Below are 10,626 nucleotides of genomic sequence, written 5' to 3' on the forward strand. Positions count from 1 at the left end.
TCACTAACGAGTTCAACGCGTTCCTTTTTTCTTTTTACACAAGGCCCTTGTGCTGGGCACCTGATTCCTTGTCAAGGGGCACATATGTATAGAGTGTCCACCTCATGAATCAGCCTGCAGCCTATCTGGCTACTCCTTCGAAGCAAGCTGAGTGCACTTTTTGCTTTGTTAGCAATTCTTCAGTTTTCAAGGGTATGGGAAGGAATGAGTTACATCCCCTTTGCCAAGCCTTTGCCTCTGACTTGGACTGTGTGTTGCTCAATGGGAGTGTCCATGTTGGCTGAAATATTGATGACAGCAAACCTGGCCACCTTGGTGCACATTTGGTGGCTTGTCCTGTAGGAGTTGATACCACCTCTGTGGCAATTGAATAATTCTGGGATGATGGAGTTCATAGAAGCAGAAGGTCTTTGTGGGAAGGCAGTTTATGGGTATGTGGTCAGAAGAAATAAGGGGATCAAGCCTTGATCCCTAGATCTGAGCATCTCATGAACAAGCTGCAATCTCTTTCCTAGTTTAAGGATCCTCTCAGTACCTGCCAATACAGTAATTCCAAGTGGTAATACACTAAGGATCAGTCCAGGTGGAGCCAGTGCGAGATACAATCATACAGATGATCATGTTTAGAGCTCTTTAAATTACATGTTGGATAGTGGAAAGACTTGCTGAGATAGAAAGCCTGCAGCTGGATGACTGATGAACTGAATTTCCAGAGGAAACTAGTTTAAGTTGTTAAGGGTGAACATATGAATGAGGGCTTTTGGGTGCCATTGGGAAGAGGAGGATTATCCAGTTGGAGCAAACATCTTTAAGCAGGATCTCCTTTAGTTACTAGGAAACAGTTTTATCACCCAAAATAAACAGCTTTTGTCTGCCAGAGACAGTTTGGTTTGGTGCACCTCTGATCTTGGACAGAAGGCCAAGACTGCTTGTGCTGGTGGACTCTCTTGGATGTGGACTTTTCTTGACGGAGCCTGAAAAGAGAGGTCCAGGAATGTCAGGATGAAGGTGGCCTTCTTCAGTCATGCTGTATTTCCAGGAATTAACAGAACTGTTCCCTACTGATCTACGTGGTACTGTCTCAAACAATTATTAGTTTTTTAACACAAAGATACCCAGATCCCTCATCAGAATCGTTGTACTGTGAATATCTCAGACCAGGATGATATCTGGCTCATCCTTCTCACCCGCCATCTTAAAAATCAGATGTTTGGACAAAGAATTCCAGACTCCTGTAGATCCATCTTGCTTTTAATTTTGGCCTTGTTTTTGGTCCATCCTGCTAGGAGATAGATTTGTCTGTGCCCTTTCTTCTTCCCTCCCATCTCTAGAGATAATGCATGCATACTTTGACCAAAGATAGAAGCTGTGTAGTCTTTGAGTTGTGAGCAGACTATGATGGCCCGTGAAGGTGTAAGGGGGAGCAATTGCAGGCATTGGTCAGCAACTGGCCCTGATATGAAACAGAGGGGATAATTTCCATCTTTTTCTCCTTCTAGCTCTTTGGCTGTGGCTCTGTTGCGCAGATCATTCTCAGCAGAGGGACTCATGGAGGTTTCCTGACTGTCAACCTGGCCTTTGGCTTCGCTGTAACGCTTGGCATTTTGATCGCAGGACAGGTATCAGGTATGTGTGGCTCCGTGTAGGCTGAGTTTCACTTGTGTCAGTTGTTGTGTAGACCTACTTTTCCTGTGTGGGACTGGTATGGAAGCCAGTGCCCCTTGGCACAACTCGGGGACCTAAATTCTGCCCATAAAATACACTAATGACCAACCTCTCTGCAGGTGGACACCTGAACCCAGCTGTCACTTTTGCCATGTGCTTGTTGGCCCGGGAGCCCTGGATCAAGCTACCAATTTATGCACTTGCACAAACCCTGGGGGCTTTCCTTGGAGCTGGTATAGTCTTTGGGCTGTACTATGGTAAGTGTGCAAACCTTGTGCCTTTTTTTGAAGTGAGACTACTGTGTTTGTGACTCATTGTAGGAAGAGAGGTATCCAGATCACAGAGGAGCACTTTCTTGCAGTGCAGAGATCAGGAAACCTTCTTATTGTGTTTCTGGGATGGCTTACCCATTCTCATGATGATGGGTTCAAGCTTCCTCAGGGCAATCTGAAGGCCAACCAGCATTGTCAAAGTGCAAGTCTTTGCCCTTGAGTAATGAACACTGGACCTCTGGATGGTCCCTTTTGTATCTACTGCTCTTCCAGAAAAGTCAATGAAACACTAGCAGTGATGAAGGTTCACTGTTCCAGAACCATTTTCTCATTCTTGGCTTTAAAAAAAATGAAGTCTTCACTATGATGTCTAATTGTCTTGTGTCAGCTTGCAGATAATGTGAGTTTTAGCAGATTTTGCTGCTTTTGTTCAAGTTATTCCATACCTTGGAAAGTACCCAGTTCCTCATACCTCTATTTCTCCTGTGTACTTTTCATCACCATAGGGAGACCTTCATTGGCAAGAACTGAATTTTTATGCTGGCCCTTGCTCTTCCTCTAATAGCAAGTGTGACATTTGGACTCAGATTTTGCATCCCAATTGTTTCTGGCAATAGGGGTGATGTTCCCTCTAGCTGAGTGGGGCATCTGGGTCACTGTAATTTCCAGCTGGAGGAGGAAATTGCCAACTCAGCACTAACTGGAACTACTTTTCACTTTTGGAAGAAGCAAGAAGACCTACTTTCCTCTCAGTAAACATCAGGGCTACAGTTCAACACCAATTACCTTTCCAGCTGATGCATTGAAGCCTCCTCTTCACGAGGGATTTAACACCATTTTAACAACCTAATCTATGGAAAAGCTATGTTCAGAGGTGTCTGGTTCTGTCTCCACTCACCATGAAGGAAAGATCCCCCAAAGTTAGTTATCCAGCCTCTACACAGTGGTAGGCAAGGTGCTCGCTGCTCTAAAGACAACCTTGGGAGTTTTAACTAAGAAAAGTGAAAGAACAGCCCAAATCCTGTTTGCCAATCCATATCGCTACGTCATGTCTTCACACCAAGACCAATACCAGGGGTCTGGTTACCTTCAGGAGACAGTTGGAGTCACCTTAGTGTTTGCTTTTGGCTCTCTTTCTTGATGCCTGGCAAAAAATTGTTAGGAACAGGGACTAATGCCATCTGCCTCTGAGCCTGACTGGTAAAAAGCTGTGGTGGATGATGCACTAAATTCTCTGAATGAGTGTTGTTTTACAGCAAATTACTTTATCATTATTATTATTTTTAATTTTATTTTTTTCTTTTTTCCTCTTTCCCTACCTCTAGATGCTATCTGGGCTTTTGACAACAACCGGCTCACTGTTGTAGGAAAGAATGCCACTGCTGGCATTTTTGCCACATACCCATCTGAGCATCTGAATGTTGTGAATGGCTTCTTTGACCAGGTAAGAGGGTGCTGGGAGTATGAAAGTGCATTTGAAAAGGAATCTTTTGGGTGGTTCTGGGTCCCACCTTGAGTTAGTAAATGAATTGTGATTTAAAGATAAAATGTCCAGAAAGGGTTTTTGGAGTTGACACAAGTATCTCACTAGCCCATAGGAAGAGCAGGGCCAGAAAGGGCCTTACAGCCAGAAGTCTTGTGCCAAGGCATCAACAAGTAGTACAACACCAGTCAGGACACCAGAGAAAGGAATGCCACTTGCCATAGTCCCTGAAGAGCATTAGCGTGAGGAATGATCGCTCTTTCTCACTCTCACTCTACTACTGTGGTCGTGGCACAGCTCAGAGGTCAGCTGGGTATGGGGTGGTGATTACTGTAGAATATGACTATCTCCTAAAGTTGCCATCAACCACAAAAGGGACAGTTTCTATACAGCCATGGTACGTGGGAAGGAGGTTTAGGAAGATGATTCCAGCTTTTCTGATTGCCAAAACATCTATTCATAACTCTTCAGGGGGCAGGGGAAAAGGTGCGAACTTGACTGAGATTCTGGGCTGCCATAATCTCACGAGAGGAGCATGTTCTACTCTTCTATTCCCATGGCTGTGTTGGTCTGATAGTGTCATGGGATGACTGGACACACCTCCCCCTTTTAAGAGAATTACATCCCAGAGGAGTTAAATAACTTGGTAAGAAGACTAATCTGGATTAAATTCTTGTTTTCCTTCCCCATCCCTCTCCAGTTCATTGGCACCGCCTCCCTGATTGTTTGTGTCTTGGCTATTGTTGATCCTTACAACAACCCTGTCCCCACTGGGCTGGAGGCTTTCACAGTTGGCTTTGTTGTCCTCGTTATTGGAACCTCTATGGGCTTCAACTCCGGCTACGCTGTCAACCCTGCCAGGGACTTCGGGCCTCGTCTCTTCACAGCCATTGCTGGCTGGGGCACTGAAGTGTTTCAGTAAGTGCTTGATGATGAAAACCTTGTGCATCAAGGGGAAATAAATTATGAGTCCAAATAGATGTTAGCTGTGGCGCTATAAAGGGTCTTGGCAGCCAGAGGTATCTTTGGATTGTCTAAATGTTGCTAAAATACATCATCTGCTTTTTGACTTCTTGAGAAATCGTGGAAGATGGGCAGCTTCCAGTGGTGAGAGCAAATGACAGAGCTTTGCTATCAAAGAGGAAATATACGAGCATCCATGAGAATTTCAGTTGTACCTTGAACATGAGCACATCATGATTTTTTAATGGTAGATAATGAGAAGTGTTTGTTATTTTTGGGAGACAATTAAGAGAGCCATCAAGGGCTCTCAATCTTATCAAGGGTTTACTTTCCTGCAAGCAATTGGAGGGAATTGAAGGTGCCTAGTGTAAGCACAAGTGCTTCTCTCCTTTCTTGGTGGAGAGACAGTCTTGGAAGTCCTGCAAGTAGCTGTTCTGAATTGCTTGTCACTGGGACATAAAATGTTTGTATGTGTGTGTGTGTGGCAATGTCTGCCTTGGAAGCTCTGCGAATGTGCAGGTGCTGTTGACTTGTGCAAGTGGGTGGTGATGGCTGCAGAGGGTCAGATATTGCATTGCTCCAGATCCAAGTGCAAATATCCTGATGCTTAGGCTGCAGTTTTTACCTTGTGCAATTTCTTTTTGTTTTCCAGGGTTGGTAAGCCATCCCACTGGTGGTGGGTTCCAGTTGTTGCTCCTTTCCTTGGGGCAGTTGCGGGAGTGATTGTCTATCAGCTGACAATTGGATGTCATGATGAGCCTTCTCCACCTGCCTCTGAGCAGGAAACAGTCAAGCTGGCTAATGTGAAGCACAAGGAGAGGGTCTGAGGAAGTTACCATCCAGATCTGGCAGGTATTCATTACTCAGGACTGCAGCTGGCAAAAAGAAAAAAATTAAGAAGAGCTTCAAGAACAACAGGAAGAATTTTTACCTGTCTTGAGATATTGTAGTAATTTTTTTTTTTTTTTTGTATATCATTGACAAATTTGCTTTTGACATTTCCCTGTGAGCCTTCCTCCAAATGCAGTATCATGTAATCTTTTCCTAGGGGATTGAGGACTGTAGGAGTCAGGAGAGAAGTGGGCATTGTTGTCCAATACAAAACAGGTGCTCAGGAATTTGAAGCTCTTTGTAGCTATGTTGCTGACATTGCCTGTGACCTTGGCAAACTGCTTCCCTTCAAACCTGTGTTCCAATCTGTAGAATGGGGATCATGCAAAACTTAAATTGCTTTGCTGGCATGGATTGGAAACTCCTACATCCTGGAGGAAATTTGCCTGTGATTCTGTGGGTCAAATTCTGCTTGATGTTGCTCTAAAGTCAGTACCTTGACACCAGGAATTAACTAGTCTAGAGGATTTATATTAGCCAAATTTTTATATCTCTTAGGAATTCCTAGATATTGTATCAGTCAGCTGATCCACAATGTCAGTGCAGAAAGTAAGAATGCATTGGATTTTCATTTAACATTAAGACAAAATGTTTACAAACAAGTGTACCCTGTTGTTACAATCAAATATTTTAGTATTGCCAACTGCTAGAAGATCACATGTAGGCAATCCTTATTCTAACCAGGGCTAACCCACACAGAAAGCGTTGCTCCCAGAAGCAGCCTTTCTAATTAATCAGCTTTGTATGTAAACTGCAAGCAGCTGATGGCCAAGATCCACTGGAAACAGAGTGTTGCTTAAATTGCGTGTGTTCATGTAAATTTTACAATGTTGTTGCTGTGGGTTTTTTTTTTTTTTAATTTAGTAGATTTATATATAAAAATATACTTAAAGCTGTTACTGAATACCAAGGTTGGGATGAGTTCATTTAGAGATGTATGGGAACTGCCAATTCTCTGTCAGCTTTGAGATAATTTGGGGTTTTCCTGGGATAGTCTTGGGTTATAGCATTGTGGTTTTTGGAGCACATCCTTTTCTACCTTGCAGAATAACTGGGATATCCCTGGTACTCATGGTTGAGGGACTGAGGTCAGACACCTCCTGTACTAGCAGTACTGGCATCTCAGGGGATCTCTGGCTCTCCCAGTGCATTATTATTACAAAGTATTTGAAAAAAAACAACGTTATTTGTTGTGAAAGAATTTGTAAGTTGCATGCATTAGAGAAATTTGCTCAAAGCCTATTTGTTTAATGAATTAATTAATTGAAAAATGTATCTTTGTACATGTTTCCAGTCACTAAAAGGATGTATTCTTTTTTTTTTTTCTTTAAAAAAAAAAATAAAATGTCAATACCCACACTATAAAATGCTAGCATCAGTTGTATTTTTAAGCATCTGTCAGCAAACTTCTCCATGAAAAGGAAGTCATCTATAGCAATAGTTTTCTCCAAGCCCTTTTCCTCTTCAGCCTGAGCAAAGGGGAATTAACCCTTTCACGCAGCACATCTACATGTTCCATTTGTTTTTTTATTCCTTTCCCTTTTGGGTGTGATTTTGAGGCATATGGAGGAGGAGTAGCTGTGCTCAGTCTAGTGACCAAGGTATTGGCTGGGGGTGAGATTGTCCTGCTGTCAGGCATCTTAAGGCAAAAACTACTGGGTAAGTATTTGTCCTTCACGCTTTGTGCAATTTAAATTCCCTTACTATTCTTTCACTTCACATAGTTCTGAATGTGCAATCCTACTCTGCCTTCATCTACTGTCCAGCCCCACTTAGCATATCACACGGGTCAACTTGCTTTTTTCTGTAGTTATGCCAGGCGAGGAGGGTACAACGACCTGAACAGAGTGCTCACAGAATTAGACGAGCAACTTACCTATAAATAAAATTCTCGTTGCTCTTTGGCTACTGTGTGTACTGCTGTATTTTTCCTGTATTAATTGTGCTGCCTTAAAATAGCTCCTCACTTCCCACATGGTGCCATAATGAAAAATTCAGTGAGGTCTGGATGAATGTGGTTTCCTGCAATTCACCAGCTAGGAATCAAATGGCTTTTGGAAAGAAATTTCCCAGGTTTGTTTGATTTGCTCTATGTGTGGACAACACATTGTTTTTTCCATTTCTAACATGAAAGTTCATTCCTCAAACTCTATGTAGCAGCCACATATACTGCTGTGATCAACTAACATATCTGCAGAATTTAATTCTCATTTCCCTTCAGGACAGTCTCTTTTTCCACCACTTTTGTATCTTCAACAGTCTTGATCAATACAAGAAAATTCTTGCTGGATATCTTAAGACTTGATTCAAGATGTGTGGGTTCTGGTTTGTTTGTTTTTTTCACTTCGTTTGTCGTTTTTGTTGTTGTTGTTACATTACTTACCAGATTACTCACCAGATTACTCTTGCTTTTGCCTGGCTTATAGTAATCAACTTCTACCATATCCCTACCTTACTCATGCCTCAATGATGTGTATTATTACCTTTATTAAAATGGCAGTAAAATATCACATCTCTTTCAGGTTAAATTTTCTGTCTCAACCACTGTGTTAAGCTTTGGCTTTGCTATTGGAGAAGCACCAAGCACCGCTGAGTAGATCCATCAACATGAGAAAAGGGGCAGGCATTGCCTGCCATCAGTGGATGGGGAGCTACAGAGAACATAGCCCCAGAAGGGTCTGGTCCATAGGAGATTTGATTCTGTCTTTGCTCTTTGCTACCCATGGAAGGAGAGCAAGGCACAGTACAGTTTGATACACCAGATCTCAAGAGCTCCAGAAGTATTACTAGACTGTGGAGAGGGAAAGGTGTTTTCCCTGGCAGCAGACACCCTTAAATTGCTGCGAGCTGTGGTACTGCTTGTTTTCAATTTAGCTGCCTTGGGAGATTTTCTGGGTGTTATTCACCTGGCAGAACTGCGCAAATCCAAACTCTTTTTTTTAAAATCCATACCTAAATTTCAAAGGCAATGAATCACACTGTAGTGCCTCATTGGAGAGGTAAGACTTGTCTGGCCAAACATACTAGTCTGGGTTTTAGGTCAGATGAACTCCAGCTGTCAAGATATTGAAATATGTTTTGTAAGAAGAAATAATTCTATAATTTAAACTATTCATGCTTGACAGGGAGAGTAATCTGTTGTTGGAACAAAATGTTAAAAGGTGCTGTGGATTCCCTATTGTGTGAGGTTTCAAATTAAGACTGGCTGGCTGGCAAAAGGTTCTTTCAGGTAAACTGCAATCTGCAAGTCTCGCTGGAGGAGATTCCCAGACCTCTTCATTAAAGGAGGTCAAGTTGACAGGATTTTTCCCTTCTAACATTAAAATCTGTGAAGTTTGAAATGCAAGATGAAAGTGGCCATGTATTAAATTCCTCTAGGTTCTTCTCTGGTCTAAGATTATTGCTGCAGATGCTTTGACATTTTTGGTATATTTTGGGAAGCTCTTCCAGATCTCTTTGCTCTATTCCATCTGTAAAATGGCAGCAGCAGTGCTGATTTCTTCCAAACCCTGTTTTGCCTTGTGGGAACATGAATCAAAGGCTGCTTGGCACTGCTGTGGGGATGGGAGAATAGCACAGTCTCCCTTTCTGCAGCCCTTCCATCTCAAACTGAGTTTCAGCTCTTCATTTGGTGGTAGTGGTGGGTGCTGGAGATGCAGAAACTGGTTGCACTGAACACCTCCAGGGAGGTCTGGTGGGGCTGTACCAGGGCAGGTTTCCACATGTAGCCAAAGGAGATGAGCAGATTATCTGTTTGCTGTCTTCCCTTCTTCCCATCACCTACACCTTGGTGAAAAAGAGAAAATAAGTAAATGGGAGGAAGACAAGAAGGACAACACGCTCTCAGGCTAAAGATTTCAAACTAGGACACACCTCTGAAAATATAATAAATTTGCTACCTGATATGGTAGTAGTGGTGGTTTGTTGTTGTTGCTGTTGTTGCTGTTGTTGTTGTTGCAGGATCACTAGTTGCCTTGGCCCTTTTAAGGGAATTAGCCCAGTTTCCATTTACCAAATCTGCTCTCCCTCCTCCCCAGGATATCCACTTGCATTCTATTAATTTCTGCTGGCCAGGAACCAGCTGAATTAAACCCTTTGGGGTCTGAGAAACTTTCTCAAAAAGGACCACCACTCCTCTACATTTTGTCTCAAATGGAAGTGTCTTTGACTTCTTTTTCTTACTTGCATAAAATCTTAGATTAAAGCACTGACATGATTCATCTGCATCACATTCAGACCATGAGTCTGGCCCAGACTAACTGGCTCACAGCACCTACATAGCTGTGTGACACCTGGCTTTGCAGCTGTTGGCATAAGAAGGAACAGACTCCCTTTGAATAAATGTAATCACCCTGGCCAAAGGGCTTGGACTTTCAGATGAGACCTCCCTCCTGCCTCCAGGACAGCAAGGAATATCTTACTTGCTGCTCCTGCTTGCCCAGTGGCTAGTGCCATGCATTCCCACAGCAGTTGCTGGGGTATTGGGATATGGCTTGATCCCCCTCGTGTATTACTCTGGTGAGGGCCAAAAATCTGCAATCTGGATATAAGATGAGAGACTCAAGTATTACTCATTATACATTAGAACTTTCAGTGTGCTCCCATTTAACCACCTTCAAGAGGGGAAGCATGTCACTGAGTCCTGTAACATTCATTTCATACAGTGTGGATGTAATGTCCCAGAATAGGGTGGGATGGAGAGACAGTTGGGGCTCTGGTCAGGTCCTGTTGTTCTAAAAGTCCTTTTGGTCCTTGGAAAGTACTGTGTATAGCATAGCTATACATCTGTGGACAGGATCTACTCTCATCCAGTTTGGGACATTCTGCATTTACCCACTTCTCAGTGTCTGGAACTCCACTAGCTCTTTAAATTCGTCATTCTGTCCCTGGTGGACACACAAGATAAGAGGGTCTCCTCTATCTCTGAACAACAGGGCTACAAAGCGACACATTGCCAGAGCTCTCTCTGTGTCTGTTGCCTTCACAGTCTGTGCACTCCAAGTGCTGAGCAGGCATCAGACGCTGCAGCCCAGCCCTGCGCCTACCTTGATGAACAGCTGAGCTTAAGAAACACGCCACAGGGATGAATGTTCCTGATACTGGGATGATAGCAGTCCTTCCAGACAGAGGAGAGAGACGATGGTGTCTCCACACTTCAGACAAGAATGGTGGGACACTGAGAGGATTTTTGTGTTGTCTCTGGTGATCTGAGGGTGCAAGGATGAGTGTGTAAGAGTGTTCAAAAACCCATCAGACGGGGCAGGTGCAGAAGCTATCTGAGCTCTGCAGCATGAGACAAGCACAGTGCAAGAGGGACAAAGAGCAGCTGAGAGAAGTCTAGTGGCCCATGAC

The 10,626-nt window shown here is 43.3% G+C and overlaps 1 protein-coding gene across 1 annotated transcript; it reads left to right on the top strand.

Annotated features, from left to right (window-relative positions):
• The first annotated feature begins 1,398 nt into the window (after positions 1 to 1,398).
• On the top strand, positions 1,399 to 6,516 carry AQP3 (aquaporin 3 (Gill blood group)). The gene is made up of 6 exons (XM_040089979.1): positions 1,399 to 1,413; positions 1,500 to 1,626; positions 1,785 to 1,922; positions 3,263 to 3,381; positions 4,121 to 4,338; positions 5,036 to 6,516. The coding sequence occupies exons 1-6, from the start codon at positions 1,399 to 1,401 to the stop codon at positions 5,208 to 5,210; spliced, it is 792 nt and encodes a 263-aa protein (XP_039945913.1). The 3' UTR covers positions 5,211 to 6,516.
• Positions 6,517 to 10,626: the final 4,110 nt, after the last annotated feature.

This window comes from Hirundo rustica, chromosome Z, assembly GCF_015227805.2.
Source record: "Hirundo rustica isolate bHirRus1 chromosome Z, bHirRus1.pri.v3, whole genome shotgun sequence".
Taxonomy (NCBI): domain Eukaryota; kingdom Metazoa; phylum Chordata; class Aves; order Passeriformes; family Hirundinidae; genus Hirundo; species Hirundo rustica.